Raw genomic sequence first — 17,787 nt, forward strand, 5'->3', positions numbered from 1 at the left:
AATGTCGACTCCGAGAATCAGACAAGAGGTACCACTTCAAGAAGGATGCCATACTTGGAGAGAGAGATGGACCAGATGAGGAAAGCCATGGATGAGATGAGGGAGATTATGAGAAGGGCAAACCCAGTAAACGATATGGTCCATCGAACGGACTCCCCTTTCACAGCTTCCATCAACAGTCATCCTCTACCCCCGAAGTTCAAAATGCCTTCTTTAGACTTGTATGATGGAAATCTCGACCCTTGCGATCACATTGCAACTTTCAAGACGACCATGCACCTGCAGGGGGTCCCGGACGAGATCATGTGCAGAGCTTTTCCCACCACACTTAAGGGACCAGCGTGAGTGTGGTTCAGCAAGATACCCCCAAGCTCGGTAGGATCATTTGAAGAATTGAGCAAGTTGTTTGTCAACAATTTCATCGGAGGACAACGTCACAAGCGTTCCTCCTCTAGTCTGTTGACTATAGAGCAAGGGGAGAATGAGAGTTTGCGATCCTTTATCACTCGCTTTAATAGGGAGGCCTTGATGGTGGATGAGATGGATGACAAGTTGTTGCTGGCCGCTTTCCATAATGAGGTCAATTCTGACTTGTTCATTCATAAGCTCTACGAGCAGGAACCACAGACTATGGCTGAGCTCGTCCATTCAGCCCAGAATTTTATGAATGCTGAAGACGCTATCATAGCCAAGAAAAGAAAAAGGGCAGAACGCTCGGAAGTGGGTCACCATCGTTATCCGGATCAGGGACCTTGTCCAAAGAAAGCTCGGGTAGACGAGAGGAAAGATAAGGATAATAAGAAGGCGAGTTCCTCCGCGAGGAATCAGCAATATACGCCCCTGACTATGCCATTGGAGCAGGTCCTTATGCAGATCAAAGACGATCCGTCCTTGAAGTGGCCGGATAAAATGAAGGGAGACCCCAACAAACGTAATAGGAGCAAGTTTTGCCGCTTTCACAGAGACCATGGGCATGACACGGACGAGTGCTTTGACTTGAAGCAGTAGATAAAAAATCTCATTAGACAAGGATAATTGAGGAACTTCCTTAGATGAGACCAGAAAGATGAGAAAATGAAAGCCAAGGTGGAAGAATCATCATGCCCCCCACTAGGAGAAATAAGGGTAATTATAGGAGGAAACTCGATGGCGCAGTTGTCCAAGTCAAGGAAGATATACCTGAAGGTGGTGCAGAACATCCAGTTGTCCGGACAACCTACTAGGACAAGGGAAGTAGACCAGCAGGCCGTTACGTTCACAGACGAGGAAGCAGGACGACTTCATTACCCACACGATGACGCGATAGTCATCACCCTACTCATCTCTAACTACATGACCAGAAGGGTGTTGATAGACAATGGCAGCTCTGCGGACATTCTCTACTACCCTGCATTCCAACAAATGAGGCTATGGTGAGATCAGCTTCGACTAGTGAACTCGCCGTTGGTAGGATTCGGAGGAATGAAGGTGCAACCGGTAGGCACCATCACACTACCAGTGGCCGTTAGAACATATCCACACCAGATAACCAAGGAGGTAAATTTTCTTGTTGTTGATTGTGCGTCGTCATATAATGCAATTATTGGAAGACCAACTTTGAATAGCTGGAAGGCGGTGACCTCTACTTACCACTTGTCCATCAAATTTCCAACTGAGCACGGGATAGGCCAAGTACAAGGAGATCAGTTGGCTGCCAGAGAATGCTATTTAGCCATGCTGGCAATGGACGAGCATATGCAGGCAATGAGTATAGACGGGAGAAGAATCGCGGTAGAACCCACTGAAGTACTAGAGGACATCCCTTTGGACGATAACCAGCCTGAGAAGTATACTAGAGTTGGGGCGAGCATGGACGAGGGGGCAAAGCGCGCTTTGGTCCGGTTTCTGAGGAAAAGCCTCGATGTCTTCGCATGGAGTCATGAGGACATGCCCGGCATTGATCCGAGTGTCATTACCCATAGCCTGAGCGTGTGTCCCTATTCGAAACCAGTACATCAGAAGAAAAGAGTTTTCGCTCCTGAGCGAGATAATGCCATTAAGGAAGAGGTGCAGAAGTTGGTCGCCACGAAGTTCATCCGAGAAGTTCATTACCCAAATTGGTTGACGAACGTGGTCATGGTCAAGAAAGCTAACAGCAAGTGGCGAATGTGCGTGGACTTCACCGATTTAAACAAAACTTGCCCCAAGGACAGCTACCCACTGCCACGCATTGACCAGTTAGTGGACTCGACGGCAGGTCACAAAATACTTAGCTTCATGGACGTTTTCTCAGGTTATAACCAGATACAGATGGATGAAGCGGATTAAGAGAAGACCTCATTCATTACGAGCCAAGGGTTGTATTGCTACAAGGTAATGCCCTTCGGTTTGAAGAACGCGGGGGCGACCTACCAAAGGCTAGTTAACCATATGTTCTGTCCTCAAATCGGGCGAAATGTGGAGGTTTATGTAGACGACATGCTGGTAAAGAGTCAGGACGAGGATAGACATCTAGACGACCTTCAAGAAACTTTTGATACGTTGCGGCGGTACAACATGAAATTAAATCCAAGCCAGTGTGCTTTCGGGGTTTCATCGGGGAAATTCTTGGGGTTTATGGTGTCGCACAGGGGAATTGAGACGAATCCGGATAAAATCTAGGCAATACTGAACATGGAGCCACTGAAAAATATCAAGGAAGTCCAGTCTCTTACTGGACGAGTCGCCGCCCTCAACAGGTTTGTATCGAAAGCTACTGACAAATGTTTATCATTCTTTAAAGTTCTTAGGAATGCTTTTGAATGGACGGACGAGTGTCAACAGGCCTTCCAAGACTTGAAGACGTATCTCATAATGGCACCACTGTTGAGTCCGTCTGTACCTGGGGAAGAGTTGTACTTGTATTTGGCAGTGTCTCTACATGCAGTAAGCTCAGCGTTAGTCAGAGAAGATGGGAGAGTCCAGAAACCGGTCTATTACACAAGCCACGTGATGAGAGGGGCAGAAGGACGATACCCGATGATGGAGAAACTAGCATTCGCATTAATCACGGCTTCCAGGAAGCTGAGACATTATTTTCAGGCACACGTCATTAACGTCCTAACAGACCATCCCATAGAAAAGGCGATGAGCAAGTTGGAAGCTGCTGGACGGCTAGTACAGTAGGCCGTTGAGCTCAGCGAATTTGATGTCAGATACCTCCCAAGGAATACGATAAAGGCACAGGCGTTGGTAGATTTCATCGCAGAATTCACCCCTAGCCAGGACGATCTGAACAAGGACGAAGGAAATGAAATGTGGGTGATTATTGTAGACGGATCGTCCACACTATATGCAGGAGGGATTGGAATTGTATTGAAGTCCCCTGAGGGTGACAGGCTGGAGTATGCGGCCCATCTGCAGTATCAAACTACCAACAACGAGGCTTAGTACGAGGCTCTACTTAAGGGATTGGAATTAGCCAAGTCCTTAGGGGCAGAGTCGTTAACAATCAGAGGAGACTTTCAACTGGTCATTAACCAAGTGAATGGGATGTGTGATGCTAAGGAAGATTGAATGAAGAAATACCTCAACAAAGTGAAACGCCTTGCACGAAAATTTTCAGCCATAAGTTTTATTCAACTTCCCAAGGAGGAAAATGCGGAAGCAGACGCCTTGGCAAAAGCCACTTCGACAGGGGTCATAGACGAGTACGACAACATCTAATATATGCCGAGCATAGACATCCCTGACATACAGCAGATAGGAGGAGGAGAGAATTGGATGAGTCCAATAATGATTTATCTCAAAGATGGAAGGCTTCCAGAAGACAAGGATGAAGCGAGAAAGTTAAGGGTCAGGTCAGCCAAGTATGTCCTCATAAATGAAATGTTGTACAAGTGAGGTTTTTCCCAACCTTACTTAAGATGCTTGGCTCCTGACGAGTCAAACTATGTTCTAAGGGAAGTTCATGAAGGATCGTGTGGAAATCATTCAGGAGCAAGGTCGTTAGTCCATAAAATCGTCTGTGCCGGCTACTATTGGCCTACAATACAGGCAGATGCTAAAGCTTATGTCAAGGTATGTGACCAATGCCAGCGCTATAGCAATGTGCCTAGACAACCGTCAGAATACCAAACCCCAATGATGGCCCCATGGCCTTTCGCACAGTGGGGACTGGATATCCTAGGCCCTTTTTCCATGGGAATCTAGCAAATGAAGTTTTTGGTGGTGGGAATCAACTACTTTACCAAGTGGGTAGAAGCCGAGCCTCTTGCAGCAATCACTCAGCAGAACGTGAAAAATTTTGTATGAAAGAATATTCTATGCAGGTTCAGAGTACCCAGGGTATTAGTATCTGACAACGGACGTCAATTTGACAACGCACCCTTCAGGGACTTTTGCAATCATTTCGGGATCAAGAATCACTATTCCTCACCCTCCCATCCACAGGCAAATGGACAAGCAGAAGTAGCAAACCAATCCCTGCTGAAAATCATCAAGACTCAGCTCGAGGGGGCAAAAGGGATATGGCCAGACGAGCTACCAGGTGTTCTTTGGGCCTATAGGACGACTGCACGAACTCCGACAGGAGAGACCCCTTTTAAACTAGCCTATGGGAGTGAAGCTATCATACTAGCGGAGGTTCATATGGCAAGTCACCGAGTGATGGAGTACCAGGAGAAAGACAATGGGGAACAACTTCTTCTTGACCTCGATCTTGTTGATGAGGTAAGAATGGATGCGGAGCAAAGGATGGCAAGGTACAAAAATCTTATGGCCAGAAAGCATGATGCCATGATAAAACCCAGACGGTTCGGCGTGGGGGACCTTGTTCTCAAAAGGGTCTCCTTGGCGACTAGGAATCTAGCTCATGGAAAACTAGGACCCAATTGGGAAGGACCCTACAGGGTAATCAACTGCAAGAGGCAGGGGTACTACTACCTGGAAGCCCTGAATGGGCAGAATTTAGAGCATCCCTGGAACGTGGAACATCTTAGGAGGTACTATCAGTGATAAGCAGGGACGAGGGAAGTCAGTGGCAAAGTTACAGCTATGATTTGCGTGTTTGCTTATATTTACTGCTGTGTTTTTACTACTATTATGGTGTGTTACGAATAAAAGTGCACTAGTTCTTAAACTTTTGCACTACTTATAGACCAGCTTACGAAAGACGAGGCTATGTACTTTTTAAGTATCTTAATAAGGCACTAGCTTTTAGGCATGTGCCACGTTTATGAACAATGTTCATGTAATAATATGGTTTGAATTTCTTATGTATTTGATGCATAGATTTAGTTTCCATAATAATACCCACAGAAGGGGCAAAAGCCTAAGACGAATTGAAAACTTTGGACGCAGAAACACTCGTCCAAAGCTTTCCTTTAAAAAGGATAAAGCAAAGAGAAAGAAGCCAAGGCCTGTTCGTCCAAAGCTTCCCTTTAAAAAGGATAAAGCAAAGAGAAAGAAGCCAAGGCCTACTCGTCCAAAACTTTCCTTTAAAAAGGATAAAGCAAGAGAAAGAAGCCTAGGAATACTCGTCCAAGGTTTCCCTTTAAAAAGGATATAAAATAAATAAATAAATAAAAACTAAGGCATGCTCGTCTAAGACTTTCCTTCAAATGAGTATAAAGCAAAAGGAAAAAGGCCAAGGCCCACTCGTCTAAGAAAGAAAAGTAAGCATTAGGGTATAGCATTCCAAAGACGAGCACTCGTCAAGACGAGAAAACATAAACATTATGAACTTCTTGTGAGAAGGCGAATAATAATTGCCTAAAGGACAAGTAAAAGTAATGCAGCCATCATCATCGTCCTAAGTGGGTCGTCCATAAAAAAATCGTGTAGACGATCATTCAACACTTAGAGCATTGTTTGAAAGACAATTGCATAAATGATAACAAATAAAGAAGATATTCTTTAGCCTAAAGAGGGTAGACGGCCACCGTCCAAAAACCCTCATAAAATAAGCATTAAAAGGCATTGTTCATAAACTCGTCTAGAACACTCTAGACGAGGTAATTGTACTTGAATACATTTTAAATTCATAAATACATTTTAAATAGAAAAGAAAGAAAAGAAAGCTAAGCAACAATAACAATTGGTTAAAAAAGAAACATTTTCTTCAAGAGGAAAGGGCATCAACGTTGGGGTCGTCCTGGGCTGGTTTAGTGGAAGCGTCGTCCTCGATGTTGACATCGTCTGAGCTTGTGTGAACGAGAGAACTTGTAGCAGCAGCAAGGTTGAGTTTAATGATGCTAAAGTCAACTTCAGGAAAGCTGTCCATAGCGTCCATCCTAAAATCCGCAAACCCTGCTGTGTAGTTCGTGTCCATCAGGTCAGTGAACTCTTTGGACGCTTTGAATTCCTCCGCTGCCTCGTCTTTAGCTTTCTTAAGAAGAAGACTCAGCTCGTCATTCTCCCTTTGAAGAAGCTCTAGACAGTCGTCCTTCTTGGCAGCGTCGGACTTCAGCTCCCCTACTAAAGCCTTCAACTCCTCAGCCTCGTCCTTGGCCTTGTTCGCCACCTCCGCCCACGTCCTACAGTCATTCTTGATCTCTTCTATTCTTTTCTCTAGAAGGATCCTCATCCTGTCCATCTCTGTGGCCTGCCTGGACGCAGCTATGAACTTTGACATTGCCTACATGGAAGAATAGAAAGTTCAGAAGATAGAAATGACATTGGGTAAACATGGATAAACCAAGACGAGGCAAAAATGGTCACCTTGAAGAGATCGTGGACGCCAGAGTGCTCGAACTGTTTCAAGGACATGTCGTAGCACGCAGCTACGTCTTCACCTTTCACAGCCTCTTAGAATCGTTCCCAAGCCAGATCCTCGTTCTCCAATAAATTGGTAGAAATCCTTCGAGGAGGTTGGGACGAGTCAGGAGCAGGGGACTTGGACGGAGTGACACTAAGGGGAGTGGACGAGTCTACGTCAACAACCAGGACGGGCGGCTGGGAAGGAGGATCAGGCCTAGCAGTTTCAGGCCTGGACAACCCAGACTTAGCCTTCTTCCCCCGACGACTTGGCAAGCTAGCCAAGTCCACATGCTTGGACAAGCTTTTCCTTTTTTCTCCAGAAACAGGACGAGGCTGGGGCTGAGGTTCAGATCTAGCTACCTCGTCGACCACTTCCTTCCCCTTGTTTCCCTTCATGGTTGCCATTCCTAAAAAAAATAAATAAATAAATAAGTAATAATAATAATAATAAAACAAAAATGAAAAACGCATATCTTAAGAGGAGCACTCATGTCTACGGGTAGTTAGCTCGTGTGCTAAAGCTTCGACGGACGGTTCAGGGCCGAGTCCCCACTTGTGTAGACGCTTAAGGGTCACCAACAGATGAAAGTCTCGTTCAGAATGTAGACGGGCCCTATGGACGCAATCACGGTGGAACTTGCTCAAAGAAGGTCGTCCAACGGCTGAAAAGGGAAGAAGGAAGTTAAGGTTAGACCATCGTCCAAAGATAAAATATAATAAAAAAGAAACAAAAAAGAAGAAGAGCATAATATATCTTTTGAACGAAGGTTCCCTAAGTCTCCAGTATAAGGAGCAAACGAGTCTCTACCAATCTCAACGGGATGCCCTGCCCAGAAACCAGAGACGAAGAAAAATTCCGTCTTCCAGTTTTTGTCAGACGAGGGTAAAGACTTAATCAGTCTACAGTCATTGCCCCTAGCTGTGAACTGATGGAAGCCTCGAGATTGATTTATCTCGGAGGGTTTATAGGAGTACAAGAACTCGTCCACGGTGATAGGACGGTCCCCGTCAAACACCTCCATCCATAAGACTTGCATGGAAACAATTAGTCTCCATGCGTTGGGGTTAAGCTGACACACTCCCAAGCCCAGCCTAGTGAGTAATTCCCTAGCAAAGGCATTCAAAGGAAGTCTGAGCCCCCCTAACAGATAAGCTTCATAAACACCTGATCCAAAACGAGGCTGGCAACACCATTCACCTCGGACAGCTAACCTAGGGTTCAGATCGTCAGGAATTTGAAACCAACTCCTAAGGGCATCTAACCTTCTCTCGTCCGTCCTAGAAGGAACCTCTAGAGCACAACTATATACGGTTAGATCCAGAGGCTGTCCTCGTCGAGGGGAGGACGGAGGGGAGCTCGTCGAGGTGTCAGATCCAGAGGCTGTCCTCGTCCTAATACTCTCTTAAAAAGTTTCTACAGGAACTCCAGGAACACCAGATATGTATTCCTCAGTTGTGTGACCACTACTACTACTAACATTACTGAAGGTGTTATAACTAGAGTCGTCGTGATACTCTTCTATGGCCTTGACCACACTGTCGCTAGATGAATAGGAGGCCATTGAAAACGTCCTAACACTTAAAAAGGAAAGCTAGAATAAAGGTAGAGAGATTACCTGGCTCTAGACGAGGGACACTAAGGACGCTGAGGATATTCTTAGACAAAGCGACGGACGAGAGTGTCAAAGCAGAAAATTTGAAAAAGTGAAAGGGGCATGAGAGGGAAACCACTATTTATAGGCAGAAAAGTCTCGGTAACCGCAACGACGGAACCGATCAGAAGGCGACACGTGGCGCATGCCTCGAAGGAATAAAACTAGTTGACTAACCCCTATGGACGTGTGACACGTAGTGCGTTTAAAAAAAAAAAAAGAAGAAGAAAAGAAAAGGGATAGACCCGTCCTAAAATATGTCGATACATTGCATAACTCCTGGACGAGGGGCAACTAATGTGGGATGAGGACGCCCAGACCGTCCCTGGACAGTCATCACCTTGGCAGCCGTCCAGGAGTTATCCTCAGGACGAGGGTAACGGACAAGGCCGTCCCGAGGTGATAGCGAAGCTACATCCCTCGTCCATGGGATGCGCACAGCCTGTCCCGAAAGGAGTCTTCCACATAAAGATTCATGGACGAGGATGCTACACTTGGAATTATCAAGCACATTTTACCACCCGTAATTCACACCTAACCTCAGGCGACCGTTATATGAGAGAATAATAACTCCTAAACGGTTGTAGGAGTTATCCACGAACCCCTGGTTTCCTCAAATTCAGGACAGGTTATAATCCCAAGTAACCGCTCCTAAGGCACTATATAAGCACTTGTCCGGACCAATGAAAGGTACGTTGAACAGTTTTTCCCAAAAGATTGGAATTCCAAGAATATAGAGAAAACTGACTTTACCATCGGAGGGTTCTTGGCCAGCAGTTCCGGTCACCTTTGATTGTTTTACTCTGTTTTTCAGGCCATTGGAGAGCGAGTTGTCCTTTCAAATCCGGATCATCCAGCCTACTGATTGAATTGCTTCATCACTACATTTTCTAGTCTCTTACTTTTATTTTCTTTTCCACCCCAAAAAAATATTATGGGAGAAAACTAAAATCTCTTCTATCCTCTAATTTTTCCATCTCCTTCTCAATTCTTCAACTTTTCCATTCCCCAACCAACAGATTCTAAGTGAAGAAAAAAAAAAGTAACTTCATAAATGTAATTTTTGAATTCATCTCAAAAGCTTGTAGTATTCTAATTGAGATTACAATTTCCGAAGAAGAAGAAGAGGAAATAACAAAGCAATAACAAAAATGCTCATTACAATTTTTTCCCTAATTTTGTTTTTGAACAAAGCAATGCTACAACCACAAACCTTTTTACAAATTATTGAGGTGATAAATTATATTGGTTCTCATTTAAGCTCACCATTGATATCACTATTTTATTTGTCAATAACTACTCACTGCATCAACAATTTGTAAAAAATTTGTAGTTTTAGCATTTTTCTTTTAAACATGATTCTCTTCATTTTACAGTTTTCATTTGAGAGAGTGGAAAAAAAAAGTAAAATTGTTTGATAAGTATTTTTAAATTACGTTTTTAGTACTTGAAAACAAAAACTTGTGGAACCTACTAAAAATTATTGATTGGATAAATGGCTCATGTCTCAAATGCAAAGTTTTTAAAAATACCAAAATGATGTTTTCTAATGTGAGTTCTTTGTTATCTCCAAAAGATGATGGCAAGTTTATAAATAATTTCACCATCCATCGAACAAGCCCTTAAATGTCCTCTCTCTCTCTCTCTCTCTCTCTCTCAAACTTGGGCACATAACTTCTTTATGTGTTCCATTTTTTAGTAAGCTGTGTTGGAAAAAGTTTAAGCAGCAGACTGTAGACATGAGCACTTTAGTTACTATTGTAACTCAACTAAGAGTCCAATATACTCTTTAGTTTTTGGAGTGTCAAAAATCAACGAGCTCATCCATCATTTGTAACCAAATCCCACTAGTAGCCACCTCATTTTCATGTGGTCAAATCAAACTTCTCAAGTGTACCTTTAATGTCGGGTGATGGTTAGTGTCTTTGGAACAGTTTTTTTTTTCTTCGAGATATCGAGGGGCAAATTCTAGCAGCCTGTTGTATAAACTATAAAGCTTGACTCCCATCTAACTTGGGAGTTACTCAATGTTGGTGGCATGTGTAAAGCTCTCATTTTCGGAAAAAAGGTTAGTTTTTTGAGCTGATTGTGGATCGTGTTAGTGGATGCTTGTATAGAGGACTATGTGAAGATCGTCATCCTCACTATGTAACAAAGTTGCTATGGCTCTTGTATGGGTTTGCACTAATAAAGAAGGGTCCTCAAGTATTGTTAGAGGGCTGACCTTTTCTTTTCCCCAAGAATTCAGTCTATTAATAATGTTGACGTAACTTGAATTTAATTGTCACGTGGGATTAATTCCCATGACATGAACTCAATATTGGTGTTGGAGTCAGAGGGCCACTTTATTTGGTTCGGCAATTTTGTGAACTTGCAAGAATGTAAGTCTTAACATTGCTTTGGAGAGTTGGCCGGATTTGACTAGGGTTGAAGTCCTTATTTGTCTTGGTTTCGGATTTCTACCTATCATAGCAGTCGGTTTGCATTGGAGTAGTGTGCACGTGAAATTTATTCCAAAGAGAATTGTTTATTAGCAAATTCCTTTCGCTGGAAGGACACGCATGGTTAACCGACTTAACTCTTCTATATAAGTCTAACCGGTGTTGTGGGATACGGTGTGTGGTAAAATCTCTTTGAGGGTATTGATTTAGGTGCAATCCGATATTTTTGAGAGAGAGTGATTTGTATTCTCTCAAGTTTGATAATTATAAAAGAGCATTGGAAGAAAGATTGACCTTGGTTGAAAAATATGGACCAGAAGGATATAATTGCAAATATAACACATGATAGTGTTGATGAGGGCTCTAACTTTGCGTTGACTAGTTCTTCAAATGAGTGGGTTATGGATTCAGCTTGCACTTTCCATATGTGTCCAAAGAAGGAATGGTTTTACAAACTTGTTGAATCAAAAGTTGGTTCAGTCCGCATGGGTAATAATCAAACCTGTGAGATTTCAGGGATAGGTAAAATTAAGCTAAAGTTGCATGACGGAATAGTTCGTGTTCTAAATGTGGTTCTTTATGTTCCAGACTTGAAGAGTAATCTCATCTCACTTGGTTCATTAGAATCCAAGGGCTTCAAGATTGTTATGGAAAATGGAATTTTGAAGGTATTAAGTGGTGCTTTGGTATTGTTGATAGCCACACGTCGAAGAAACATGTATTTCCTCAAAGGGAGTACAGTTGCAGATGGAGCAACCACAATTTCTAATACAACTAGGGAGGTTGCATCAAATACTACAAGACTTTTGGGACATGCAAGTGAAAATACTTTGAGTGAGAGTGCCAAAACCTGCAAATTGGAATTTTGTAAGCCTTCTGCCTTGGAGAAGCAAACTAGGATCAAGTTTGGTCATCATACTAAGGGTATACTTGACTTTGTACACAAAGATGTGTGGGGGCCTACTAAGGTTTCTTCTCTTGGAAGTTGGAAGTAGGCATCATGTCTTTAATGTAAAGATTGGTTGATGTGGCTTCAATTTGATGGTCACGTGGGATTAATTCACGTGGACTCAATATTTATTGGAGTCCAAAGTGGCACTTTATTTGATTAAGCAAGTTAATTTGTATACGTGTAGGATATAAGTCCTACATTGTCTTGGCTTTGGAGTTCTACTTAGCATAGGAGGTGGTTTGCTTGGAGTAGTACTGTGCACATGGACATGCCTCCTAATTTAATATTGTTTGTATGGTAAATTTCTTTTGGTTGAAGGTCATGCAGGGTTAACCGACTTAAGTCTCCAATGCATGTATATGTGGTGTTGAGGGATAGAGTGTTTGTTGAAGGCTCTCTTTTGGGTTTGTTGCGGCTTAGTTGTTTGTTTGCTTTGTGCCTGTTGTTTTGTCTTGGCAGTGCTGTAATTTTTTTGTGTTTAGATGCAGATAAGTTTTGTAGTTTTTTTTTTTTTTCTTATATCTATTTTCTTTTGGATTAACTTTGTTCATTCATAATATTTAGTTGGCTTAAAATATTTTCACAATCAATTTTATTTTGGAGAATATATGAATATAATATATCTAGCTGTGAATTTATCAAAATTCACATCTAATTAAAAAAATATTGGATAGTGTAACATTACTTATGCTATGTTTGGATGTTGAGAGAAGAAGGGGGAGTAGAGTAGAGAGAAGAAGAGTAATTAAATTACTTATTTGAATGTTTTTTATGGAACGAGGAGAGGGGTTTGAACTACTTATAACCCCTCATTTTTAATTCTCCCAAATTGGAGAGATTTGGAGGAAGAATGGAGTATAAAAATACTTGACCAAATGAATTACCAAATTTGTCATTACTATATTAACAAAATTACAAATGAAAAGACTAATTATTCTCTTTCCCTTACTTAATTTTAAAAACATTCAAATAAAGTGAAGGATAACCATTCCCCTTTACTCTCTTCTCCACTACTCTCCTCTCTCTCAAAACTTCCAAACATAGCATTAGAGTTATACCAGGTATAATTTGAACCCAACTCATATATATATATATATATATATATATATATATATATATATTAGTTATTCAAAAATTTTGTAAAATCTTACGGTTGAATATTCAAATTTATCACCAATTGCTCAAATTTATCATCGAATGGGACCATCCCATCTTTCGTTGGTCATGGGTTGATAACATGAATTGAACTCTTGGAATTGAGCTATTTCTTCGCAGGACCTCCTCTATGATAGTGTCATCGCAGTATACTTTATCCACCAAGTTCAAGATGAATTGGTGTGGTTCCTCTATGACACTAAAATATTGTGTTTCAAAAAAAAAAAAGACACTAAAATATTGAACCATGAGCGAATAAAGACATGAAAGAAAAGTATATTAGTTAGTTATTGTGAGGCCCTTGCCTAAGTTGGGTGGCGATTTTCGTGACCTTTCTCATTGGTGCGTAGCATATTCTAGCCACTTGCATTACACTTTCATTTTGCTATACGCAACGAAATTGGGCCAATATGCCTACCGAAAATTGAATCTGGGCCTAAATTAGAAGATTCAGTGCCTATATATATGACTACACAATAAAAAAATATATATAAGAGAGAGAAAAATTCAATTAGTTAACAGAAACTTTAATTCGACATCCAACTTTAATGGAAAGAAAATTGTAATGGGATGAGAAGAAAATATAGACCAATAAATAAAAGCCAAATGCTAACCTCCATGACTATCATAGAAAGGGGTGGAACCGTCCAAATTTGGATAAGCTGCATGCTACAAAAGAAAACACTGTAAATTTAGCATACAATAACATAATCTATGAAAAATTATTAAGATTATGAGTCCACTAAATGGACCCATTGAAAAGCCGATCTAGGGAAGTAGTCTAAAAATAAAGAGCACTAAAAAATTGATAACAATGAATTAGAAAAAATATCAATATCTTTGTGGAGAGAGGCCAACTCATCAGTATGAACTAAAAAACATTGATTAAAAAAATTATAGAGTATTTGACTATTTTCTCTCTCTCTTGGCGTCTCTTTACTCCCTTGAGTTTAGCTTTAGGTTTTAAGATTCTTTATATGTTACTACTTAATAGTAGTTGTGTAGTAGTTAATTTGTTTAGTTTACTTTGGGCTTATGTAAAACTAATATGGAAGAGTCCCCAAAAAAATATAAACTAATAAATTAATCAATTAATTAAAATAAATTATAATGAGGCGTAAATTGATGAGGCTGGTAAAATTGATGTGTCAAAATTTAAAATTGTCAACAAAAAATCAAAGGATTTGATTTTATATTATATATAGATGACTTACTTTATTTAGAAAAAAAAAATCTAATATTGTAACAATTGGCTTTTGAAATGAACATGACCTCGTCTCAGAGGAAAAACCCAGTCCAACTCTACAAGTCTCAACTACCTCTCCAAGTCTCAACTACCAAGGTCTACCATTTCACAGTCAAGGTCTACATTTCACAGTCAAAGGCGTGAGCTTGAACAATTCAAACTGAAGGCTTCTATCAAACTTCAACCTACTATCATTGTGTATATATAAGTCTCATTCATACCCAACATAAGTTAACATTGATTTTCAAAAACAAAACACAAGCTGATATTAATCTCCTTCAATCTTCATCTTTCTTTCTTTCTTTTGATCAGTTCAATCTTCATCCTTAATTTGATATTACAAGTTGTCTTGCATAACCCCCTTAAGACCATCATGGAGGTATCACCATTGAGGCAAGTCAGAAAAGAAAAAGAAGCAAAGAAAACCAAATGGGTATTGAAGTTGAAGTTTGGTGTAACTTGGAAGGCCATCAAAAAGGCATCATCATCCACTATGAAGCTTAATCGTTTTCATCTAACTTGTGCATCAAGCGTGAAACAACTCTCCCTAGTCCGGGTTCAAGCAGAGGAGGCTGTTAAGTCAATTCAACAAGCACATGCAAAGAAAAAAGCTTCTCATCATGTCACAAAATCACTATTATCCCTCCTCCAATTGCCATACACAGCTTCAGATTTTATAGATTGGGGTGATCTAATGACTCCCACCAAGTCTCCAAAGGAAAACAGATCAACAAAATGGCGTGAAATTCATGGTTTGCACAGTTGGGACAATCTTCTTGACCCTCTCCATCCTTGGCTTCGACGCGAAATTATTAAATATGGAGAATTTGCGCAGGCTACTTATGATGGATTTGACTTTGATCCTTTGTCCGAGTTTTGTGGGAGTTGTAGATACAACCGGCACAAGCTTTTCGAAGAATTAGGCCTAACAAATCATGGTTACGAGGTTACCAAGTACATCTACGCCATGTCACATGTAGATGTTCCGAGTTGGTTTGAGAGGTCACATCTAGGTGAAACATGGAGCAAAGATTCCAATTGGATGGGCTATGTAGCGGTTAGCAACGATGAAGAATCAGAAAGTATTGGAAGAAGAGACATAGTCATGGCATGGCGAGGTACAATTGCTCCAACTGAATGGTTCACCGATCTTAAGGCAATACTTAAGCGTATTGGGGATGGGAAAATAAAGGTCCAACATGGGTTTCGTAGTATTTATAAATCAAAGAGTGAGTTCACCAGGTATAACAAGTTGAGTGCTTCTGAGCAAGTCATGGAAGAAGTGAATAGACTCATCAAGTTCTATAAAGCAAAAGGTGAAGAAATAAGCTTCACCATCACTGGGCATAGCCTTGGTGGTGCTTTAGCTCTCCTCAATGCTTATGAAGCTGCAACTTCAATCCCTGGCCTTCCCATTAGTGTCATTTCTTTTGGAGCACCAAGGGTTGGGAACTTGGCATTTAAGGAAAAGCTTGATGAAATAGGGGTAAAAACACTACGCATTGTAGTTAAGCAAGATATAGTCCCAAAATTTCCAGGGTTCATATGTAACAATATTCTTCATAAGCTTGATTTTGTTACTAAAAAATTCAATTGGGTTTATAGGCATGTAGAAAGCCAGTTGAAACTTGACATGTTCATGTCACCTTATTTAAAGCGTGAGTCTGATTTGATAGGCAGCCATAATTTGGAGATATACCTCCATCTCTTAGATGGATTTCTTGGCAAGCAGCGCAAGTTTAGGTGGAATGCTCGGAGAGATGTTGCATTGGTGAACAAGACAATAGATATGCTAATTGAGGAGTTGAGGATCCCTAAGTTTTGGTATCAATTGCCTTACAAGGGGCTTGTGCTTAACAAACATGGAAGGTGGGTTAAACCGTGTAGAGAACCTGAAGATGTTCCTTCTCCATTATCTGTAGTATCTGAGAATGAACTGCATTAATTTGTAGATACATAGATGTTTCAACTTATAATATCAAGCAGTTTTGAGCTTTAAGCTTCTGAGTTTCGTTGAGGATGTTGGGCACTTGAATTGATAATGATTTGTGACATTGTATTCTAAATTGCTATTTTGGCATATTTACTACACCATGTCTTCACCCACACTATATATACTCTCATTATCCACATATTGTAAAGTGTGCTTTTTAGAGAGAAAACTCTAGCATACTCACTTGAGAGTTAGAGATTGTTATATCCACAATCTTCTACACAATACTTTATGGTTTTCCTCAAACTCTTACCTCTCCAAATCCATATCCTTGAGTGGTCGATAGTTCAAACACTTACCACATCCAATCTAAGTGTAAAGTGGGGTTTTGGTGCTGCTGGGAAACATTGGAAGAAGCCAAGTGTTGGCGGATGCAATCGGGCTGAATTGCGAGATCCAAAAAGCTAGACAAGACACAATTCCGAGAAGTCTTGTTGGAGTAGAAGCTTGGAAGGCTTAGGTGCATTAGGTAAATTAGGCTTAAAAGGTCTCTTGCTATTCGTGTATCCCAACTTATTGTTTAGTGGATCGATTTACCACTTGGAGGGCGGCGGAGAGATTTTTCGTCGAGTTCTTCAATTTCCTCTTCAATAACACGTCTTAGTGTTATCTTGTATTTGCATCTTTCTTTTCTACTCTTTTAGCTTTCATTTTATTGTTGATATATGATGAATATGACTTAGAGTAGTTTTATTGTTTATTCGTTTGCATTTACTCTATTCCACACATAGTTAAGTTAGAGTAAATCAACCGAGCCATAATTTTTTAATTTGGGGGTCTAAACTCCTCGTGTTTTTAGCACAAATCCAAGCTTTCATAATCAAACAATGTAAACAGAATAGCATATAGCACCTCCAAAAATGTATAAACACAACATAAACCATTCAAATCAAATGACATAATCATCTGACATATGGTAGTTTTTCCTAATGCATCGTGAAAACTTGCACATTTTAGTCTCAAATGCACTATTGTCTTAAATTTGATCCTTTAAATATGAAATATCCATGTATTATATTAATAATTTAGCATATCAAAAGCTAAGAAATTACTTAAAAGAAGAAAATGAATTGCACGAACAAATATATTACTTAAAGTGTGATAGGCCAAGAATATATTGACCCTTGTGATTAATTAATTGATTAATTAGCCAAATTTATTAATTAATCAAATTAACATGCAATGTACATGACAGCACAAAAAAATCACCAGCTAAAGTAAAATGCAGTGGAAAATAAATCTAACAAGGTGATTTGTTTTCAAATGGGGATAATCTCTAAGGCAAAAACCCCACCAGGTGATTTTAAGATCATCACTCTTGAGAATTCACTATTATCACAACAAGTAGTTACAAGTAAAGAAATCCTAGTACCTTATACCAATTTACAGTTGAACCCTTACCCCAATACCCAATTGGACTTATTCTGTAATGACAATCTTTCCTTGTATTGTATGGCTCCCAGTACGTGACTAACCAATAGATGCGCGGATCCCAGTACGCGAATTGATCACCAACTTGAAAAGGATATTAGCTGCAAAGTTCTTTAATTCATCACACGATGAAGATCTCAAAATTTTTTGGTCACAAAACCCTACGGTGTACAAACACAACAGCTTCTTTAAGATGAACT

At 40.5% G+C, this 17,787-nt stretch overlaps 1 protein-coding gene and 1 pseudogene across 1 annotated transcript; one reads left to right on the forward strand and one right to left on the reverse strand.

Annotated features, from left to right (window-relative positions):
* Nucleotides 1-17,787, reverse strand: part of LOC142633470 (hyperosmolality-gated Ca2+ permeable channel 3.1-like) — a 98,068-nt pseudogene that overhangs the window by 75,830 nt on the left and 4,451 nt on the right.
* LOC142636735 (phospholipase A1-Igamma1, chloroplastic-like) lies at nt 14,406-16,296 on the forward strand. Its single transcript, XM_075811022.1, has one exon. The coding sequence runs from the start codon at nt 14,537-14,539 to the stop codon at nt 16,106-16,108; it is 1,572 nt and encodes a 523-aa protein (XP_075667137.1). The 5' UTR covers nt 14,406-14,536; the 3' UTR covers nt 16,109-16,296.

The sequence above is a fragment of the Castanea sativa genome, chromosome 5, assembly GCF_040712315.1.
Source record: "Castanea sativa cultivar Marrone di Chiusa Pesio chromosome 5, ASM4071231v1".
Lineage (NCBI taxonomy): Eukaryota > Viridiplantae > Streptophyta > Magnoliopsida > Fagales > Fagaceae > Castanea > Castanea sativa.